General features: G+C 42.9%; 2 protein-coding genes across 4 annotated transcripts; one reads left to right on the top strand and one right to left on the bottom strand.

Moving 5' to 3' along the window:
* Nucleotides 1-54: 54 nt before the first annotated feature.
* LOC113106137 (leucine-rich repeat-containing protein 14-like) lies at nt 55-3,732 on the top strand. Of its 2 annotated transcripts, none has more exons than XM_026267763.1 (4): nt 55-118; nt 556-833; nt 1,420-2,283; nt 3,106-3,732. In XM_026267763.1, the coding sequence occupies exons 1-4, from the start codon at nt 68-70 to the stop codon at nt 3,683-3,685; spliced, it is 1,773 nt and encodes a 590-aa protein (XP_026123548.1). In that variant the 5' UTR covers nt 55-67; the 3' UTR covers nt 3,686-3,732. The 2 variants fall into 2 exon arrangements, with proteins under 2 accessions (XP_026123548.1, XP_026123549.1); XM_026267764.1 differs by lacking the exon at nt 55-118 and adding an exon at nt 261-469.
* A 3,190-nt stretch (nt 3,733-6,922) lies between these two features.
* Nucleotides 6,923-17,446, bottom strand: wdr97 (WD repeat domain 97). Of its 2 annotated transcripts, none has more exons than XM_026267766.1 (21): nt 17,101-17,446; nt 16,475-16,816; nt 16,019-16,269; nt 14,847-14,965; nt 13,960-14,656; nt 13,687-13,835; nt 13,354-13,590; nt 13,000-13,090; nt 12,756-12,885; nt 12,435-12,496; nt 12,303-12,366; nt 12,075-12,230; nt 11,847-11,972; nt 11,321-11,476; nt 10,656-10,850; nt 10,344-10,535; nt 10,025-10,146; nt 8,842-9,010; nt 8,588-8,757; nt 8,199-8,260; nt 6,923-7,958 (listed from the first exon to the last, which is right to left on the bottom strand). In XM_026267766.1, the coding sequence occupies exons 1-21, from the start codon at nt 17,215-17,217 to the stop codon at nt 7,774-7,776; spliced, it is 3,792 nt and encodes a 1,263-aa protein (XP_026123551.1). In that variant the 5' UTR covers nt 17,218-17,446; the 3' UTR covers nt 6,923-7,773. The 2 variants fall into 2 exon arrangements, with proteins under 2 accessions (XP_026123551.1, XP_026123550.1); XM_026267765.1 differs by having other exon boundaries at nt 11,321-11,479.
* Between the last annotated feature and the right edge of the window lie 5,647 nt (nt 17,447-23,093).

Raw genomic sequence — 23,093 nt, forward strand, 5'->3', positions numbered from 1 at the left:
CTGTTATTATTTGGGATCGTCGCCAAACAACGCGTCTTTTTGCGTCATTAAATGGCGAGTGGCGACTATGTTCAGCTGTCCAGGGCAAAGGCATGAAAAAAAAAACACTCCCGAAATTGTAAGATTTTTACAATTGTAAAGATTTATCTAGATCGCACAGATATATATATATATATATATATATATATATATATATATATATATATATATATATTACATATCCGTTGCTCATGTTCAGTGTCTTGTTCTCACACCATAAAACAGGCATGAATTATCTACAACCCGCTGAATGTTGTGTATATTAAATCCTATATTTAGGGTTGTAGACATTTAAGACGCTCGTGACATTCAGATGGCTGTTAAACGAGTCGAATTGAATGTAATATGTAGTTAGTATGCAGTGCTGCGAAGAGGGAGATCAATTTGTTGCTGTCAATTTGCTAGCTCTCGGGGCATTCTGGAGTAAAAGGTTTGACGATTATTTACTCTCAGATGAATTATTCAACATGCTGATTTGTAGTAATAATCTCTGATGGCGTCCTCCTGTGTGTGCAGATGGTACTGTCTTTGGTGACCCTGTGCGCTCGGGAGTTGGTGAGCGACCACTGCTCTTCGCAGTGTTGGTTGAGTTGTGTGCCGCGGGAGCTCTACCGAGCGTTGCTGGACGCCGCCTTCAGCCGCTGCCGTCCTCTGGCCGTCGGTGAGGTCGTCCAGCGGTGGCCCGAGAGAGCACTGGCCATCGGAGGCAGCAGAAAAGCGTGCGAGTGCCCTCCGAACCGCCTCTGCGTTCAGGCTCTGCTGCTGGCTGTGGTCAGGGGACTGACGGACAAGAGGTACGGATGAGTCTACAGGACGCTTTTAATTTTAATTACAAAGTGTGCCAATAAAAAACACTACCTCAGTGTGATATACATAGAAATTAGTTTCGTCGTCATAGCATATAGGCAGAAATGAATGTTGATGTGTCAACTAAAGTTAACTAATTATATCTCATTGTAAAGTGATACCAATTGGTCTTGCAAATCTTAATCGTTTTGTTAGTAGTAAAAAGTTGTTAAACTTATACTGTATTGTATTTTGACAACAACTTTTTTGTAACTAAATTTCCATTGCATATACCATGATAAAAGCATTAGCAATTATCGCAACATGACATTTTATACCAGCATATCCCTAGAATGGACCAAGATTTCTGTAGAGAGGTAACCAAAACTTTAAGCACTTGCAGGCAGCATTTATTTCATTGAATGTTAAAAAGAATAAAAGATTCTGCACAAATGTACATTTAAAATTCAAATTTAAATTTCACAGTCATTTTGTTTTCTCTGTATCACGCTGTCATTTTGTGTTGGTTTATGTTCAGTTTTCATATCTATTTAAGCTTTATTTACTAGCTCTCTTTTGTTCCTCTCTTACCAGGTGTTGTCTGCAGATGCTGGATCTCAGTGGACTTCAGTGTGAGGACGGGAGAGCTGAGGACTCGATGGGTGGATGGTCCCTCAGCGTTGCCCTATGCTCAATGGTGCTACAAGCTCGATCTGCTGCCTCCAGGGCTCACAGGAGAGATGGAGAAAGAGAGAGAAAAAGAGGACTGGAAGCAGAAAGTGACCAGGGCACCATCAAGCGAGACCGGGGCAAGGTAGGGTGCGGGAATAGTGGTGAAGGGAGTCAGGGAGGACACAGAGTGGAAGAAGAAGAGAAGAGGAAGTCCAGAACTAATGAACAGATGTTTTCAGGAGATGAGTCAGTAAAGGGTGACAGGAGGAGGATGGAGATCCAGAGAAGAAAGACTTTATCCGAGGGGAAATCAAACAGCACCAGTAATAACAGTAGTTCATGCTACCACGACTGGGATGAGGTAGTTGTGGTCCATGTCAGGGCTGACCTTTTTGTCAATTCACGTTCCTGGGAGCGTGTCCGTGATGCCCTTAGTCAACCGGGCCCACTGCGGCTCCACTGCCGCTACCTCTGCGTGGAGGAACTCTCAGCACCCTCCATAGCTTCCTTGTTGGGTCTCTTGCCTCAGCAGGATCTTCTCGGTGTGGACATCCGCTACTCCAGCCTTGGGGCGTCAGGCCTGGCTATGCTGCTTCCACTTTTAGCTCCTTTTCCTCAGCTGCACTCTCTGAGACTGCATTACTGTAACTTGGACTTAGAGCGCGCACAGCCTGGCCAGCAGGGGGCACTTCAGGACATGTCTAAGGGACTGGGTTCACTGAAGAGACTAAAGAGGTTATGCCTGACTGCACTCCGACTGCCAGGACACCTGCACTTGCTGCTCAGGTACATTCATACTGTACATGCAGATAGTTGTGTTTATCAAGTCCACTTGTACACTCCTACAACAGATACACTACATTATTTCAGGAAGAACTTTTTTTTTGGTCAAGATCTATTCATAATTCTTTTTTAAATGCAATTAATACATGCAATCATGAATAAACCCCATCTGTAAGGATTTTAATGTTTTTAATTCAAGTCACCTTTTTATTTAGTGCTTTATACAACACAAATTGAGTATTAAATAGGGAAGAAACCGAATCAGAGATGCAAACCAACTTCATCAGATATATGACAAATCCAAATTTTGCTGTAAAGCAGCTCTAAAAAGACAGTGGTGTCATTATTCAGCTCCAGTCCAGTTCAGTGTTTAATAACTGCATAAAGTTGATAAATTATTTATCATGAAGTTCAATTCAGTGACACAACTGAATATTAAGTGTCCCAACTAAGCAAGCCAAAAGGCAAATATTTTTTTTTATTAATTAAATGTATTTAAAATCAACTTTTATTTACTTGACAAAAGTACAAAGAAAGTTTGTTCATTATCTATCATTTTCAGCTTGGATTTGCGCAGCTAGCCAGTTAACAACGGCTCTGTGTAGTAACAGCTGCTCTCTGTGAAATCACGCACCTGATGGTATTTACCACTGATTAGGCTTTACTGACTAGATGTGCATTAATCATCGGCCGAAATATATCATGCACCCCTATTTTTGGAATATGTTTGATATTTGAAATGTATAAAAAACGTTTTTCAAAACCATATAAAAGCAACATTTCTGCTGACCTTTTACGTTTAAATGTTCTCTCTCCTGTTTGCAGCTCTCTTTCCCAGCCTCTGGAGGTGCTGGAGCTGCCATACCTGTGCCTGACCTCCACGGACCTGGCCTACCTCTCCTGCAGCCAGCACGCTCCATTCCTGAGAGAACTTGACCTGAGTGAGAACTGGCTTGATGAATCATCCCTGCCCTCTCTGCGCCATCTCTTAGCTCAAGCCGAAAGCTCTCTGCGCCAGCTTTCACTTTGTGGTTGTGGCCTCTCAGACACTCTCCTGGGTGCTCTTCTTCCCTCCCTGTCCTGCTGTCGGGCTTTACGTAGCTTAAGACTGGCCTTAAACCCACTCTCTAGAATTGGACTGCTTTCCCTGGCCCGTACAGTGGCAGGAATCCCTTCTCTTCATCTGCTGCTCTATCCCAACCCACTGGAAGAATATGAGCCTGGGCTGCCGGCTCTCCCCTCCAGTGCTCAGCTGCTGGATTGGCCTCTGCTAGAGGAGTCTGAGGGCAGGGACTTGACCCTGAGGTTGCTAGATGAGATTCTGAACTTGAGATTACGATCTCAGGACCTTTTTGTGACGTCTGACCTGCTAAACTACAGCCCAGACTTGACTGTGGATGATTAAGGTTGAATGTCCCAGAGCTCACTCTCTTAATATGTGACAATCAAAACAATGCTTAAACTAGTACTTTCAGATTATGTTTTAACCACTCATGGGGAATGCCAAGGTTTTTCAGTGATAGCAAACCTTATTCTTATACTGCTTATTCACAGAGTCTTATAAAAAGTTTTGCTAGTGGAAACCATAGCATTATATTGTATGCAGCTTTTCACATGAAATGATTTTGAATTTGTATTTGTTTGCTGTGTCTTGCGTAATGTATGGGTTTGTAGTGCCTTAAAGGGGGGGTGAAATGCTATTTCATGCATACTGATTTTTTACACTGTTAAAGAGTTGGATTCCCATGCTAAACATGGACAAAGTTTCAAAAATTAAGTTGTATGTATGAAGGAGTATTTTTGTTCCAAAAATACTCCTTCCGGTTTGTCACAAGTTTCGGAAAGTTTTTTAGAGTATGGCTCTGTGTGACGTTAGATGGAGCAGAATTTCGTTATATGGGTCATAAGGGCACTTCTGCTGGAAGAGCGCGTGCTCCCGTATAGCAGAGCACTGAGAGCACAGACAATCACTGATCAGAGCGAGAGCGTCGTGAAATGACACAAAAGAAGTGTGTTTTTGGTTGCCAGGGCAAGACAACCCTGCACAGATTACCAAAGAAAAAAAACAGCATTAAGGGACCAGTGGACGGAGTTTATTTTTACAGAGCATCAACAGAGTTGTCCAAGTGTTTTTGTTTGTTCCTTGCATTTCGAAGATGCTTGTTTTACAAACAAGGCCCAGTTTGACGCCAGATTTGCATATCGTTTATTTCTTAAGGGTAATGCAGTCCCAACGAAAAAGGGCCACGATCGTGTGTTGGAACTGCAGACGGTGAGTAAAACTGCTTCAAATATCTCTGTGTTGTAAGCACATCAAGTAAACAACATGCAATGTTATAAAGTGGAATATTAGTCATTTTCCAAAACAGCTAAGCAAATATATACAGTTTCAGTACATACCACATAGAGACGTCGTTGCCGATGCTGCTCTTGTTAAATTTCAGCCTCTAGATCTGATTCTGGATCATAAATACACGCTGAATCTGACTGTTAGCCATGGTTTGTTTTGGATGATGGTTTTTTCCTCACGGTAAAGTCACAGCTTCCAGCTCTCAACGCAAAAGCCTATTGGCGCTCATGATTCTTTAGCTCCGCCCACACGCCACGCCTCCAGCCACTCGTGTTTTTCCGGGAAAAATCGGTACAGACTATCTTTCTCTTATGAATATAATAAAACTAAAGACTTTTTGGAGTTATGAAGGATGCAGTACTACTCTACAGGTACTCAAGATTAACAGTATATTGAGTGAAAACAAGCATTTCACCCCCCCCCCCCCCCCCCTTTAAACTGTAATGTAATAAAGCAGTTGTGACAAATGGGTCGGGGCCGAGAGCCTTAGGAACGGGGCGAGGCCAGGTGGAGTGATTGGAAATGAGCGACACCTGCTCGACCTACCGGTCTCGAGTCCCACGGAGGAGATGGAAGGATATAAAACAGGAGCGATGACAGTGACAGACGAGAGAGGACCAGGGGCCCATTCTTCGTACGTCATTTATTACATCCGAGATCAAATGACACATCAAAGATGATATCATCGTGCTAATCATGATCCGGCTAATTGTGTTCTTCGAACACACCTGTTGTGTATGATTAGTATCGCTGGATTGAGTTATATGAGATAATTGCGCATTCATGTGTTGGCTTAAAAGGGGATATGTATCGATACTCGAAACCATGATCAGCAGTGCAATGATTGGCTGGTGGCAAGACGGCAATGTAATGACATATAATTTAAAACGATACCTGACTAAAAACTTGACAAATTGACTTTTATAAGAAAACAGCCAAGCAAACAAAACTACATAAATGTTATAATAGATACATGTTTTTATTTTATTTTATTTTTTTCATGATTCCCAATTATTTAGATTCGCAATTGATAATAGTTGTGCATTCTTTACATTTTTATTTCAATGTAGAAATTATCTATTCATTTCATTTTATATTTGGACAGATTTGTTACGTGACAGCATTAATGAAAGTTTCTTAAGGGTTACAGATCATGTTATTTGCATCTCCTGCGCTCCATCAAGCCATTCTTATAATAGCAGTCATCACTCAAAATAATGCATGACTCTATTATCTGTATAGCATGTGTGTAAGACTCTAATACAATTATGAAGTAATAATTTTATGACAAATAAATATTTCAGTGAGTAAAACTGTCTGTGTCTATAGTAGACTGTTATGGACTACACAGCATTTTTATATTATTTTTAAATATTTTTTTAAATGATTATTATTTTAAATTATTGTCCCTGGATCAGTACGATACTCTTGTAATAAAGTAGCGGTGGTAACATTCATATTTTGAGTATCAGTTCTGGTTGAAAAGAAGCGATCTAATCCTGTTTACATGAAATAAGCTGCTCCCGAGCAGGTTTAAGCTTACGGACCTGTTGCTATGACAGCAGCTCCGGGATGAGCTTCGAAGAACCAAACGATCCAAGATTACGCCAAATCATCAACAATCAAATCCAGCTAACTGAGTTAGCGACGTACAAAGAACAGGCCCCAGGCCTGGATTTTAGTTTGTGTTTTGTTTGTTTGTTTATCAAAAGAAAAAACCAAAACAGCACGGCAGCCCCTCACGGCCAACTGCCACGCTGTTTTGTGTTTCTTTTGATTATTAAAGTCTTATTTGATTTTCCGCCGGTTCTTGCTTCCTTCCCCCAGCCGTTCCTCACTTTGGCCCCCGGCTGTTCCCTACTCTAGATGCCGGCCGTTCCTCACTCTGGCCCCCGGCCGTTCCTCACTCTAGATGCTTGTTGAATTTTTAATGCATGAATTATGGGAATATTTCTAATGTTCAGGTTCTGTGGTGTGAAACGCTTTTCAATCTTATCTGCTTTCTCACAAGTCTAATTTGATCTGACAGTGTTCAGTGTCTCATGCAGAAAATCAAGACCCTAAATGGAAAATTTACTGGAAAATACACACAAAATTTAACAAGGTTCCCATGTAACTGAAAAAAATAAATAAATTAATTAATTTAAGTAATTTTGCATTGCAGTTTTCTGACATAATTATTTGTCCTGGAAAATATTTTAATATTTAATCATTTATTTTGATTTAAAACTTTAATCATTTATATTTTGCTAATTTTTTTATTATTTTGTCACTGTCAGTTGTTGCGCAATGTAAAACATTGTCAGAAGGCTATCTTGACTGTAGTTGTTGTATTATGTTTTATTGTCTTGGTACATTTAATTTACCGGTGCTGTAATTTTCATGATACTTTGACAAAATATCTGAAGTGTTAATATATTGCAAATCAAATCTCATGATTCAATTCAATTCCAAACCTTTCCATGAATATTCTTAATACTTTTCTCTTTCTCTATTAACTATTCTTCTGTGTGATGGAGGTGTGAATTTCCACTGCCCTCAAAATTTGATTTGATTACAGTTCAGACGGTAACAGATTACAAAATGACCCTTGATGCATCACATCCTCCATAAAATAAAATAAAAAAATCAAATAAATTATCGCTATTTAATTAATCTATTTATTTATTTATCTATCAGTCTATCAGGTGGAGGGAGAGGATAAGGTTAGAGATGTTCAAACAGTATATCATCAAGAGTATATCATGCCATCATTTGACCCCATCCATTCTAAAGGCCAAAATACCAATACCAATGGCATTACCAATACCTATAGAGGATACTGGGCTGCACAGAACTGTTTTCCAAGGCTTGCTCTGCATGGGGTCAGCCTGTGTTTCGTTGCTGCTTTGCACAACGCATCTTCCCCAGTGCTCAAGGAGGTGTCATGTAAAGCAGATTGCTTTTCAAAGAACTAGCATTCTCTCTGTATATTCTTTCACAATAAAACAAGCCATATGTCTCAAACATTCAACTGTCAAGTATGTACTAAAAGACTTCTAGATGATAAAGTGAGTTTGATCATCAAAATTTTTTGATTTGTGACATTTGATGCATCATAGAGACAGTCTTTCACCGCTTGAATGCAATGCTTTTGGGAGTAACTATCTGTAATATTGTACATAGGAGCGTTCCAGGAAGAAGTATCTTTGTGGTGAGGGGCGTCTGAAGGTCTGAAAATCCAGGGAAAAGGGGAATGGAGAAAGTGTGACATGAGCCAATGGTAGAGAGAGGAACCTTGGGAAATCCATCAACATGGGTCGATATGGCAGTGGTGGCAGCAGACGTCCTGTTGGTTTATAATGAAGCACAGTATATTTAATTACAGTTTAACACAGATATCAGAATTGCAGAGTGAAAGAATAATTTCTATATTACTTTGAGGCTGCACTTCTGCACAAGTATGATTTCCACTTGAACTGAACATTAGAAACAAACTCCTTATCATCTTTTAGTGCCACAGGCATAACAGATTGATAGCTGTATTCAACAAATGAATGCTGAAAGTCTGACTGAAGTATATTCTAACCTTGAGGCTCCCTTATCCTTGACATGCTGTACGTCTCTCCCAGGCGCTGAATTGGCTTCAGTCTAAACAAAAACAGAGATACATTTCTGATCATTTTAAAAAAACAACGCTTATTTTAAAGAGAATTCCTTGGTTATACAAACTATTTAAACACAGATGCATTCAGTATTTTATATGAGGATCTTTTAGAGGCTGAATAGGACAAATTTTGCTGGTTTTATTTAAAAATTTGTTCATCTCGTTTCTAAACAGACTAGAGGAGAAAAAAAATTGGATTTGAATGTAAGGTTCCTGAGATGAAACTTGTGATACATTTTAAAAACACTCAAAAAAATATACAACAGCCAAAACCAAATGATACTGGGAGTCCCTGTCTTAGTATGACATACCTAGGCAAGTCTGAATGCACGATGACAGCGTCTTTCCTGCCCTCTGGTGGAGGTGGAGGTGGTCGAGTCTGTTTGCCTTTTTGCACAGAGCAGAAATATTTGAGCACCTCCACAGGTGCGAACACACTCTCTATTCCTTCACTGCTTAGGAACACAGACCCAATGTGAACCTGTGAGGCACAATACAAATACAATTCAAATAAAAAACTTTTGTTCTCAAAAATATCTCTACCGATCTGATACCTGCTCCATACCTTGTACTTTCTGGTCCAGGTAAGCAGCCAGTGGCTGGCCATGTCTCGAAGACTGTTGTGCTGGTCAGGCTTATGTTTCGCCAGGGAGTTCCAGGACTCTAATTCTGGACATAACCACAGTTCAGCTTCCTCCACACCCAACCTTTGCAGCACACACAGTACTAAAGCCCTACCAGAGATATAAAAATAGAATGGTTAATTACATATATATGGCAATTGGGTGCCAGTTAAAAAAAAATGGTGGAGACAGTTTGTTAAAGGGATCATCAGATGCAAAATTCACTTTACATGCTGTTTGAACATAAATGTGTGTTGGATATGTGTACACATCCACCCTATAATGATAAAAATCCAACCCATGTTTGTTTTTTTTATCCCTATTTTAAAATTTCTCAAATCAGGCTGTTCTGAGATTCCTGTCAGAATGACGTAGTTGTATGCAGGCCACTCCCAAAATAATAGATTGACAAGGCCATCTTAACGTAGACCCGCCCTATGTGAGCGGTCCGCCACTGTGTCTACTCCGGTGCAAGAGAAGACTAGAATGTCTCCAATTAAGCAATTGAGGTCTTTTGTTGTAGGATGTAATAATGAACATAGCAGTCATAATTTTCTCCCAACATCCGAGCCGCTGAACATGCAGAGGATTAATGTTACTTTGGTTTTTGAAGGGAATTTGCCGATCCCAGATTTGCCCACATGCATTTATGTTCACGCAAATCATCCTGATCCAGCTTCATCTCCATAAGTGAGTATAAGGGTTTTTATGGAACTTTGAAAATCGCCTTTATTAATATGTGCTAGTTAGCATTTTTTGTGGCTGAAGTTTACAGTCTGCTCGTCACCCCAAGGAAGAGAGGGACAGGGTGAGCAGAGCTCATTAGCATTTAAAGCAACATAGACCAAAACACCTTGCTCAAAACAGAGCGGGTAAAAAGGGTGTTGTTTTAAACTACCATTGAGATATTTTAACCAAAGAATGTTATAGTATTTTCATTAAGACCGTAAAGAATCATATCAACTTATGGAAAATGGGCATCCGATGACCCCTTTAACACTCAAAAATCAAACATGAAAGGAACTTTTCAATAAATGCAGATGTTCTACAGTTGCTACTAAAGTAGGCCATTGACAAACCTTTACATTGTATTTTGTATTGTGTTAAACATGCAGTATTCCTTACTTAAGATCAGCTTCTTTATTTGCCAACATAGCAAGTAGCTCTACAATGGTGTCAAAACTGTCAGGACTCAGGTACACCAGTACATTTAGCAGCTCACCGACAAAATGCTGTTCCTCCCTTGACTGCAAAACACATATTCACATATTCATACCTGTTCTTATACTGAATAGAATTATCTGTAGTATTGACAGAGAATTCATACATCTTACATGCTCTGTATTCATACATTAAATTAAATCCAAACTTTAGAGAAATTGCTACCAAAATGTATTTTCAGCTATGCCTTATGGATTTATTATAATATCCCAATTTAATTTACCATGTTTTTGTGAATGTAGTTTTTCAGGCAAACCAGCAGTCCGGTGCTGAGAGATTCTTTGTCTAGCACCTTCTGCTGTATTAGCATAAGTAATGCATTCAGGATGCTATTCTTCTGAGCCATGCTGCAAGTCATCATAAAGTTCAACAGATGCTTGCAGAATTCCTTGGGGCATAAAGAACTTGAAACACACTGCAAACACATGCAAGTATAAATGAGAACGATGCATAAATTAGAAGGAGACTGAGATTGAGATTTTATAAAGAGTACGTCTGAACAGAAGAGTCCTCACTGTTTTTGTATTCAACTTACACTCAGATCAGGAAACATCTTTTGAAACCAGTGTTCATCCACATACTGCAGGAGGAACTCTGGTAGATGTGAGGTGGGAGAGGGTAGGGCAGAAGAGGGCGAGGGAGGGACAGAGGTGAGTAAAGGTGGGGCAGGCTCAGAGGGTGGGGTCAGAGGGGGTGTAGGACTCTTTATTGGTGGAAGGGCCTTTTGTGGCTGTAAACATAAGAGAGTACAAAATGAAGAGGTTATGTGATAGCATTTCAATCTTTTCTTAAAATGCAAGTAATTTATTCTGTAAAACAAGAGTACAATCATTCCCTGCTTTAATGAGAAATGTGATGTACAAATGTATTTATTGGCTGGATGATTCACGTAATAATAATATGTTGTTGTCAAATCCTAGGCTTACTGAAGTGTGATTTCAGTCCTCTAAGAGGAAATACTGGTATAACTGTCTTTTTTAATTTATATTGGTCTCGTTTTGTACTGCGTGTTTCTTGTTAATTGACCTTGAGTCTAGAAATAAAGTTGAATGAATTGATTTAAAGCCTGCAAAATTCCACTTATGTAACCAGACCTTTATGCAACTTAGTCAATCCCTACATGATTTGTGTAATTTGACTAAATGTGTCTAAAATTAACAAACACACACACACAAACACAAAAAAGAAAAACATCCCAACAGGGTATATGAGTGTGTCTGCCACTGGTGAAGGAGGAAGAGGGCTCCTCTGTGTTGATGGAGTCTTTGCGATGGGTGTGCGATGCTTCTGAGCCTCTTCCTTCTTCTTCTTCTCCTCCTCTTCATTATATAAGCAGTGCACTTCATCTAGTTCGCTCTGCTAATGACAAGTGAGAACAAAAACATTCCACTATTTATTCAGTTATTTCTCCCACTGTGTATTCACACAAAACCAGAATTTTATGTTGTTTTATGTTTATTGTATATGTACAGCACAAACAGCAAAAACCTAGTTATTTTAGGCAATTTAGAAATCCTGGGCAGAACATGTGCCAGGGAAAGGGGCACGTCCGGACACCTTATAATGTGATTCACAATATACAAAGAAAAATAATATATATTTTTAAGCAAAGAATATCTCTGTTGGGTAATACATATACAGCAGACTAGTAATGGATATATTGTGTATGTAAAATGATAATTTTGTAATAAAACAACTCGTATGCATTTAATCCGCACTCTCTCACCTGTGTTTTAGGAGAATGTAGTCTCGTTGATAAGCCGTCGGTGAAGGAGGGAGGACTCAGAGGAGGAAGCTCAGGAAGTTTAGGTGGAAAAAGTGTAGAATACACATCAAACATATCTTCTGGAATCTAGAGGAATGATGTGAAATCCTGTCATTTCCACAAACCCATTTATTTGGAAAATACTGTCTAATACAAAAGACATGGAGACTGTTGAGAAACATACAGTACCCTTATATCAAGGGGTCGCCTGCAGATTAGACCCAGGTAATTATTGAAAGCCTCTCGTTTGGATTTTACGTTGGCTGGTTTTTTCCTTCTGCACTCAACCTCTCCTTTTTGCAAGGATTCCAGATCTTTATGTAATGCCATAATTGCCCCAAAGTCCTTTAAGACAAACAAATGAAGGAGCTCTGACACAAACACACACACACACACACACACATATTTGATACTTACTAGATCTTTTATCCTGTCCTGCCTTTCAGGACCATCCTTTTTAATAATATGGCAACTCTCTGTCCTAGAGTTAAAAGCGAAAGGTAAGGATATGGATGTGTATAAATGTATGTTATTTTTGTAGAAATTTACCTGCATTCATGGCTCATGATTGGGATACAGGATTTGAGTAATTCAGAGTCTGGATACCATTTCTAAAGTGAATACATTCAAAATGAATGATTAATTTTGTGTGTACAGACTATACTATATATTGTGTGAACCTCCTTTGTTCTAGAGTAAACTGTATTGGAGTACACCTACAGTACAGTACTTTTATTTAGCCATCATTTTGAACTGTTTTTATATTCAGTGTTGGTAAAGACATCAAGAGTCTGACAACTCTTCAAATAGTTTGATTAAAAGAGCTTTTAAAATAAGATGAATGCCATCTGATGAGATTTTAAGCTGTACTTGTGTCCTGCAGTCTAGAGGCAGTAGTTGTGTTTGGGGGATTCTGTAGAGGTCTCCGGTGATGCCCAGTAGCAGGTCTCCACTTTCACAGTACGCCAAACACTCCGGCTCTGCATTCAGTTGAAGAATTCTAAAACAAACAACACAAAATTTGGAGTGAAAAATGGTATGCAATGATTATCAAAGTTTTTTGTTTTGTAGAATATACACAACTACAAACAAAAAGTAGCACTTCGGTCCTAACCTAAGAAGGTGGTTTTCCATATCCCAGATCCGTACAGTCCCATCCTGACTGCTTGAAGCAAACATGCTCAGTTGATGACAAGCACACAGGCCTGGAGCAACATAAAACAGATTTACTCAATCTCAGGAGGGTCAGGGTGTGAGATAATTTCAAAAAATGACCTGATACATTTTGGTTGAATAATTAATTAATTAATTTATTTATTTTTGTTAAAATCAGCACAAATTCAAATCTGTATACACTTTTTGGGAAACTGGCATATTAAGTGTGTTTGCTTGCTTTTGTTTATGTGAAAGTATATTATAAGCTATTTTGTAATATTATAGATATCTAGTAGAGTTTACTGTCTCTAACCTGTGATTTTGTTGTGATGCTTTTCTTTGGGTTGCTGGTCAGATCTGCTTTGGCTCTCTAAGTTATATTGTACCAAGCTATAAGTATCGTTTTCAGGATCTTGTGAGGCGACGGTGAGTTGGGTTCCCATCAGTGCCATTAAAACCGGAGGCAGATCACACAACACGCTGAAATAGAGACTCAAACACTGCTGAGCACATGGGAACACACGCCAAACTAGCAAAGCTTTATCTTCACCTGCAATATAAAGCCATCGAAATTATCATCAGCAGATAGTCCATTTGAATGCAGTGTGATGCTGCAGTAGAGTGTGTGTGAAGTGTGTGTGAGCACCTGTAGTCAGCAGGTAGCCACTGTTGGGGTATGCCTGCATGCTGCTGAGGTTTTGGTTGTTGTGAGCAGAAGTCCTGAACTGGATTTTGCCTGAATGCATATTAAGCACAGACACACATCCACCACAATGGCCCAGTATAACCAGAAACCTGTAAGGGACACACAAGCTTAGGATGTATCTTACTTTCCTTAAAAGAAAAAAATTAAGATATAATAAAAAAAACTTTTGACTACTTATGACCAAAAATAAATAAATCTACCACAAATACCAACCTGTTTTTTGCATCATGTAGAAGTTGTATCTTCTTTGGTTTTTGTGATCTCTGCATCTGTAAGGACCTCCATTCTTCCTGTCCGATTTGTATATCTTTAACATCATTATATAAGACCATGCAGCAAACTATGCCTATATTAGCTTGCATCTGCCCACCTGACCAATCCCAATGCTCTATCCCATGCCACTCATCCAGTACTGTTACTGGACTGGTCAATGTACTAGCAGTAGTTACCACTCCATCCTCAGTGAGGACCAGTAAAATCTCTTTAGGGACACAGTAATCAGCACACCTTACTCTTCCATTGGCTTGGAATCTAGTGAGCACTTCACCCGTTTCTGCCACAACTGTGACATCGTTGTTTCCATGGATGCAAACTACACAGGCACGGAAGGAAGGGGGGGTTGGTGGGGTCAAGATTTGGCGGACAGGACCTCTCAGGACCCCATCCAGTCTGCAGTGTAGATTGTAAAGGCATTTGAAGGTCCAGAAGTCCATACTGTTGGTGGAATATGAGAAGAAGGTGCCAGCACTATCCGGGCCTCCCATGACAAGAGGAGGTGGGCACCCATTAGGAATGGATATAATCTGGACCTGGTCTCCAACTTCTGGTCTCCAGCATCTCAAAGTACCATCAAGAGAAGATGACAACAACAGGCCAGACACAGGACACAGAACTAGAGAAGTGACAAGAGCTGGAGGAAGGACACAAAAACCCACACTCATGATGGTAGTAGACACTATTGTGACTGAAATACCGTTGCTGTATTGTGCTGCTTGTTTACATCGTTGATACTTAATATAATTTCAACAATGCAGTTGCAAATACGGTCACTCAACACTCATACTTTGAAACTTTATTAATAGTGAAGTTAATAGTCTGACCAGTATGTCCCACAAAGGCCATCTGAAGTTCCCAGTCTGGTCCCCACACTCTGATTGTCATATCTGATGCAGTAACTACAATATCCCTAAGTGGACAGTAGACCATCCCTGTGATTTCCCTAAAAAAGAGATTGATTTAATAGAATAAAGATTTTACATAAACATCTAATTCAATTAAACCAATTTAATCACAATGTTTTCCCAGCTAACTGACTGCATGTTATGTTACTCCCTTGGCGAACCAGATACCTTGACAATAAAGTAACAATAAAGCAAACAATAATGTTGCAGCAGGGATGACATATTACAGTAAATTATATGAACAATCTGTTTTGGTTTTTGGTTAAATGCACAATATATTTCCACATTATTTTCTAAGACATGACAAACATCCATCAGACCTCTTTTGTGATTTCTAACGCTTTTGTCTTGAAAAAGGTGGTTGCTATCAAGTGGCTGAATGGGATTACAGAGGTTGTCAGGGACATTAAACATCATCTCACCCAACAGGTTAACTCATCTACTCACTAGTCTCCTTTTACAGCCCTAGTGTGTAACAGTCAGCGTGTACAGTCTTACAAAACTATTCTAAAAGAAACTTTTAGGAAAAACAATTGAATTTAATTGAATTATTGAAACATGAAAGCTTAATGGTGGTGACATTGAAATCATGCGACCATGGCGTAGTGCATTTACAGCCTACAGTTTACATTTCACTTCTGGTTAATTGTATTTAGGCTTCAAAATTCATTAAAGATGTGAAGTTGTTCATTTGTGAAGATTATCATGAACATTTTCTGGTTACAGAGCTTATTTTCTGCAATATTTCAAAAAGTCAGAAGAAAAAGCCTATTGGGTTTTTGTCAAGGGAACCAGAGTGATGCTAACTTTCAGGTTGGCCTACAAAAATACATTATCACTGCAGGACTCTATAATCAGAAAATGGAATGGTCCAAGAATAAATGCATGCGTATTTGGATCTAGTCTGCACTTTCATTAATTGCTAAAATTTTATAATAAGTGTTATTGGTCGGATTATTAATGTTTTCAACAAGAAAGTGAGAGGAGTTTTTTTTGGTTTTGACATTTATTCCATAGTTTAGCATAAACTCAATCTAACAGGCCTTAATAGCTGCAAATGGCTGACTTAATACAAAACATTAAAAACAAACCTGAAATGAAGGTTCTTCTTATGCTCCATAATGCATCCCTCTGTAAGGTCCACCATAACCACAGCGCGTCCGTATGCAGCCAGTGCTCTGAGGCCCTGCTCAGTCCTGCTAGTCATCAGTGCTAGATGTGTGAACACAACTTGTCTCCCCAAACCCTCCACCACCCGTTTACGACACACCAAGTGTGTGAGGCACCACACACATACATTTCCCTCTCCAGCTGTGACAAGCTCATTAGAGTGCTCCAAAATCTGTAACACAGACAGATGAAAACGTCTCTTTAATTCACTTTCACTACAAGTTCCAGCGATCCATCAAACTGTGTCCCGATACCTTCACCAGTGGTTCTCAACCTTTTTGACTCCGAGCTATACTGTAGCCTATATATGCTGTCAAAATTTCATAAAAGTTTAATTTAATGAACTATGGTTTGAAAAGTTTTCATTAAAGCCGCACCTTGCACACCCTCACATCCATGGGCTCCACAGCATGAACCAGAGGATTCAGTTCTGCATCTAGTACAGTGAGAACGGCCCCAGGTCCCCAGCCGACCAGTCTGCCTGGCAAATGTGTGGAGGTGAGGCCGGCATAACGGAAGGTGAGGGATTGACAAAAAGACGAATCTCGCAGTCGGCCATCGGGATAATAGAACTGCACACGACTGCTCCTGTGAAGACTAGCGAAGCCCCCAGCGCCCTCGCCACAGGTCATGTGACTCACAGACTCCTCACAGCAGAGGTGGAGGACATGACAAAGGCCATGGGTGAGGATGCTGGGGCTAACACTCCAATAATTCATCTGAACAGAGGCAGAATGTTCAACAGAGTGGAAGGAAAAGATGATGGAGAAGGTCCAAGGAAAAAATGTGGGAAGAGGGGGGAAGGAAAAGAAAGAAATTAATGGCCTGTGATTTCAAGCTCTGTTGACGCATTATAGTAACTTAAGTTATTTAAGCATCATAAGGAAGCATAAGATATACACATAATATAATAAAGTATACTATATTAATGCATATGCTTGACAAAATAAATTTTTTCATGTGACAAGTAATTTGAGCTAAAGCATAATAGACATTCCCTTACTTCATCGATGCTTTCCGTACATGCTTGACCGTTTTTTTCTCCATTTGTTTGTTCAGGTGAGGAACTTTTCAGAGAATCAACCTGTGAGGTCTCCTTCTCCTCTTTAACCATCTTCATTACACCAGGTCACCTCACGGATTGGAAAGTCTTCTCCGATTCATCTGTTGTTTCGGAATCAGTTTATTTTGATCTTCTTTGACTTGTATGTAGCGCTAGTTTATGGAGTTACTACTCAAAGGTCATCATGCTACGTTTTGTCTGTTCGTGGCAGTTATGTCATTTGTAAATTGCGGCTGTTTGTTATTAAAAATCTGTCGAAGGTCGTTAACATCCGTCTGAACAGAGCCATTGGGCAACAGTTACCATGGAGAAAACAACGACAGTCAACAGTCAACTGGTACTGCTCCAAGTTTTTGTAAAGCACAGATTTTCCTTTCTCTTATTAATATTAAACAGTGTCATGAAAAAAGATTAAAGGATTTCATGATCAAATTGACGCATTTACTTAAAAATAATAATATTTATTTCTTTATTGTTTTACTATGCTGTTTCATCTATTTTACTTAATTATATAAAATAAGTAAAGTCGAAATAGCGCTGGTTTAATCGCCATGGTAATGACGACAAATAATAATATTTTACAGAAGAGTATAATGCAGTTAAGAGACAGACTATAATGCCTCGTTCAGACTGTCCGATTTTATGACTGGAGTCCGATCTTAGTGAAAATGGTGTCCAAGTCCAAAAGATGACAGATCCATGGTGAGAGAGATTGTCACAGTGTCTGGTCTGTGTATCCCTGGGTGTCCACTAGAGGTCTCACTTCCCCTTCTCGTCACTGTTCGTTGTATTCAGCTTTTCCCACTTACATCGTTTGCACCTGTCTAAATACCTGGTTTGTTTCTGTCTTTGTTACGGAGTCCTTGTTTAATGTATAAGTTATTTCATGTCCGTCATTCTTGCCTTGCCTTGCCTTGCCTTGCCTTGCCTTGTGTGCGTGTCTGGTTTATGTTTTGTTTTAGATCTTCTGGTTTTGACCCTGCCTGGCTTGTTTACCCGTTTGGATTACCCTTAATAAAGAATCATACCTGCACTTGGATCTCTTCTCGTTCCTGTATCACCGCACGTGACAGAAGGACTCCGTCGACACGAGAACTAGCGGTATGTCTGCCCATGTCTCATCCCCAGCCACAGACCGGGAGAGAGGCGGTTTTGAGGGAACTCGCCTGGTGGTTTTCCGGGGGACCAGGGGAGGTCGCCGATGAGGGAGTGGTCGAGAGGAGACTCAGCATCGCTCTCAACCATGGCCTCCCTTTGACCTGGGGCTCCTGTGGAATGGGTCAGAGCCACCGTCTCACCATGGCGGACGGAGAGGTGAGAAGAAGCGCACGCCCGCCATGGTGGCGCCACTGCCCATGATGGCCGCTAGATCCGCGCCAAGAGGCAGGATGGACGCCAGCACAGCGCCACAACCCAAGATGGCCGCCAGCCCAGCGCCACAGCACCAAGTGGTCGCCAGCCCAGTACCACAACACAAGATGGCCGCCAGCCCCACGCCACTGCACAAGATGGCCGGCAACCCAGCGCCGCTGCGGTCCATGGCCACCAACCCCGCACCACGAGGCAAGATGGAAGCCAGCCTCACACCACAGTACCAGATGGCCACCAGCTCAGCGACGACGCTCAAGATGGCTGCTGACTCATTCTTAGAGTATTTCTCCATGCTGTCACAGATCCTAGAAGTTCCCAAGACTGTTCACATCAAAGATGCTGAGCCAGCGCCACATCCAAGATGGCCGCCAATCCAGCACCACAGCACAAGATAACTGTCAGCCCAGCGCCACAGCACAAGAGGGCCGCTAACCCAGCGCCAATGCCCAAATTGGACGCGGTCTAGCGCCACAGTACAAGATGGCCGCCAGTCCAGCGCCACAGTACAAGATGGCCGCCAGTCCAGCGCCACAACCCAGGATGGCCGCCAGCCTAGCGCCACAGCCCAAGATGGCCGCCAGCCTAGTGCCACAGCCCAAGATGGTCACCAGCTTAGAGCCACAGCCCAAGATGGTCACCAGCTTAGAGCCACAGCACAAGATGGCCGCCAACCCAGCGCCACAGCACAAGATGGCCGACTCAACGCCTGATTCATCATAAAGGGCGGAGGACGAGGAGACAGGCGTTTACCGTTCCTCAAAGCTTGGAAAACGTTCCGAGCGGGCCGCTGCCGTCCAGGGGGATGTTCCAGAGTGGGCCGCTGCCGTCCAGGAGGACCTTCCCGAGCGGGCCGCTGCCATCCCTGAGGTGGTGCCTGAGACCGTTCCCGATGCAGTGACCGAGGTGGTGCCCGAGGCTGTTCCGGAGGCCGAGGTGGTGGCCGAGGCGGTGCTCGAAGCTGTTCCGGAGGCCGAGGTGGTGCCCGATGCCGAGGCGGTGCCCAATGCTGTTCCGGAGGTCGAGGCGGTGCCCGATGCTGTTCCGGAGGCCGAGGTGGTGCCCAATGCCGAGGCGGTGCCCGATGCTGTTCCGGAGGCCGAAGCGGTGCCCGAGGTCGTTCCAGATGCGGTGCCCGATGCGGTTTTGGAGGCCGAGGCAGTGACCGATGCCAAGGCGGTGCCCGATGCTGTTCCGGAGGCTGAGGTGGTGCCCGATGCTGTTCCGGATGCCGAGGTGGTGCCCGATGCCGAGGCAGTGCCCGATGCTGTTCAGAGGCCGAGGCGGTGACTGTTGCTGTTCCGGAGTCAGGTTCCGGTGGACTCTCCGGAGTAGAGTCATGTTCCCGTGAACTCTCCGGAGTCGAGTCAGGTACTGGTGGACTCTTCGGAGTCGAGTCAAGTCACTGGGTGGTCTGCTGCTCCGTCCTGGGGGACTCTGGCCGAGGTGGTGCCCGATGCCGAGGCAGTGCCCAATGCTGTTCCAGAGGCCGAGGCGGTGACTGATGCTGTTCCGGAGGCCGAGGCGGTGCCCGATGCTGTTCCGGATGCCGAGGTGGTGCCCGATGCTGTTCCGGAGGCCGAGGTAGTGCCCGATGCTGAGGTGGTGCCCGATGCTGTTCCAGAGGCCGAGGCGGTGCCCGATGCTTTTCCGGATGCCGAGGTGGTGCCCGATGCTGTTCCGGAGGCCGAGGTAGTGCCCGATGCTGAGGTGGTGCCCGATGCTGTTCCAGAGGCCGAGGCGGTGCCCGATGCTGTTCCGGAGGCCGAGGTGGTGCCCGATGCCGATGCAGTGCCCGAGGCCGCTCCCGATGCCGTGACCGAGACGGTGCCCGAGACCGTTCCAGAGGCAGTGCCCGAAGCCGAGGCGCCTCAGGTCTCCACAGACAGTCCAGAGTCTAGTTAGGTTACCGTGAACTCTCCAGAGTCGAGTCATGTTCCTGTGAACTCTCCAGAGTCGAGTCAGATTCCCGTAGACTCTCCGGAGTCGAGTCATGTTCCCGTGAACTCTCCGGAGTCGAGTCAGATTCCCGTGGACTCTCCGGAGTCGAGTCAGGTACCGGTGGACTCTTCGGAGTCGAGTCAAGTCACTGGGTGGTCTGCTGCTCCATCCTGGGGGACTCCGGCCTCAACCACGGGGGCGTGTCGAGGTGGTGCCTGATGCCGAGGCGGTGCCCGATGCTGTTCCAGAGGCCGAGGCGGTGACTGATGCTGTTCCGGAGGCCGAGGTAGTGCCCGATGCCGAGGCGGTGCCCGATGCTGTTCCGGAGGCCGAGGTGGTGCCCGATGCCGAGGCGGTGCCCGAGGCCGTTCCCGATGCAGTGCCCGAGGCCGCTCCCGATGCCTTGACCGAGGCAGTGCCCGAGACCGTTCCAGAGGCAGTGCCTGAAGCCGAGGCGCCTCAGGTCTCCATAGACAGTCCAGAGTCTAGTCAGGTTCCCATGGACCCTCCAGAGCCAGGGCCAGGCACCGATGACCCTCCAGAGCCAGGGCCAGTCACCGATGACCCTCCAGAGCCAAGTCAAGTCCCTGGGTGGTCTCAACCACGGGGGCGTGTTGGTCATCTGCTACGCCCTGGGGGACTCCGACGTCGACCACGAGGACGTGGTGGTCGTCCGCTCCGCCCTGGGGGACTCCGGCGGCGACCACGAGGACGTGGTGGTCGTCCGCTCCGCCCTGGGGGACTCTGGCGGCGACCACGAGGACGTGGTGGTCATGCGCTCCGCCCTGGGGGACTCTGGCGGCGACCACGAGGACGTGGTGGTCTTCTGCTCCGCCCTGGGGTGCTTCCGCCCTGGCCGCACAGTTGTGGTGGTCTTCCGCTCTGCCCTGGAGGGCTCTGGCTTTGACCACAAGGCTGTGGTGATCTTCTGCTCCACCCTGGTGGGTGCCACATGATGTTCCTTATGGACTTCTGTTTTGTGTACTTGGGTTCTGTTATGTTTCTGTCTGTTCCCCTCTGTTAGTCTGGCCCTCCATCCCTCCCCCTGAACCTCCTCCGGTCCTCCTCCCTCCTTGTCTTCCTGTTTTGTGTTTCCACTTCTGGTGTCTGTTCCCCTAGTTTTCTTTCCGGCCCTCTGTCCCTCCCCCTGAGCCTCCACCTGTCCGCCGGCCTCCTGGTCTTTTTGGTTTGTTTTTGAGGGGGGGTAATGTCACAGTGTCTGGTCTGTGTATCCCTGGGTGTCCACTAGAGGTCTCACTTCCCCTTCTCGTCACTGTTCATTGTATTCAGCTGTTCCCACTTACATCATTTGCACCCGTCTATAAATCCTGGTTTGTTTCTGTCTTTGTTACGGAGTCCTTGTTTAATGTATAAGTTATTTCATGTCCGTCATTCTTGCCTTGCCTTGCCTTGCCTTGTGTTCGTGTCTGGTTTATGTTTTGTTTTGGATCTTCTGGTTTTGACCCTGCCTGGCTTGTTTACCCGTTTGGATTACCCTTAATAAAGAATCATACCTGCACTTGGATCTCTTCTCGTTCCTCTATCACCGCACGTGACAGTGATGGTACAGTACAGTTTGCAGTTTCTAATATAGTGAAGAACACCCCTCTACCAACAATCAAGTATGAGAACGAGAGAAAACACAGTCTAAATGTAATAGTTTTTAAAATAAAAATATCCATTTATAATTATAGTATGACAGTAAACTTGATATTGAAGCAATTATTAAGTTCTTGCTAGATGCCTGAGTTTCACCAACACGTTTCGTGTCATAAAATAACTGCTTATCAAAATAAAGGTTGACGTCACTCTATTTTGTTTGCACCTATATTTGTGCTTCTTTTAGGCACATGATTAGGTAGAGATGTTCTGTTTATCTACAGTAGGACGGGATTTAACGATAGGCTGTTTGTGATGTGCTTCTTTTCCTTATTATTAATCTTTATTGTTAAACATACTGAAAAGAAATGTGATGTATATGTAAAGTGCATAGGCTAATTTAATTTAGTTTTGTTCTATAATGTTGCACATGAACGCTCTTTTCAAACAGAAGCTTGTAACGCACATGATATATCTGTCACAGCTTATAATGACTACTAAAAATTACAAATTATATATAATTTTATTTCAAATAAAGGGAAAATTAAAAGTTAGTTTAATCCAAGAAGCTCTAAAAGATCTTAGAATAGTTCTGCATCCTTCTGAAGTGTTTGTGGTGTTGCCATTTAAACATGTTAATTACAACAACAAAAAAACATTTGGTGTACTGTCTCTGGAAAAATCAACAGTGATTGATCAGCCTTTATATATGTACAGTATTGTAGACGTTATTACCTAGCAACAGTAAACATGCCAAGTCGTTATAACAAGAAAACAAACTTTCGTTATGTCGAGATAACGAGAAAATTAAGTCATTATAACGAGAAAACGACTTTCGTTATGTCGAGATAACGGTAATATTAGGTCGTTATAACGAGAAAACAAGAAGGAAAAAAATTATAATGAATGGCCGCTTAGAACTTAAGTACATAGATGATTTTACTACAGCACACTTTTTTATTTGCCTCCAGGCAAAGAAATGAGAAAAAACAAAAAACAAATCAAGAGACAGATCATGTAAGACT

The sequence above is a fragment of the Carassius auratus genome, chromosome 7, assembly GCF_003368295.1.
Source record: "Carassius auratus strain Wakin chromosome 7, ASM336829v1, whole genome shotgun sequence".
NCBI classification, from domain to species: domain Eukaryota; kingdom Metazoa; phylum Chordata; class Actinopteri; order Cypriniformes; family Cyprinidae; genus Carassius; species Carassius auratus.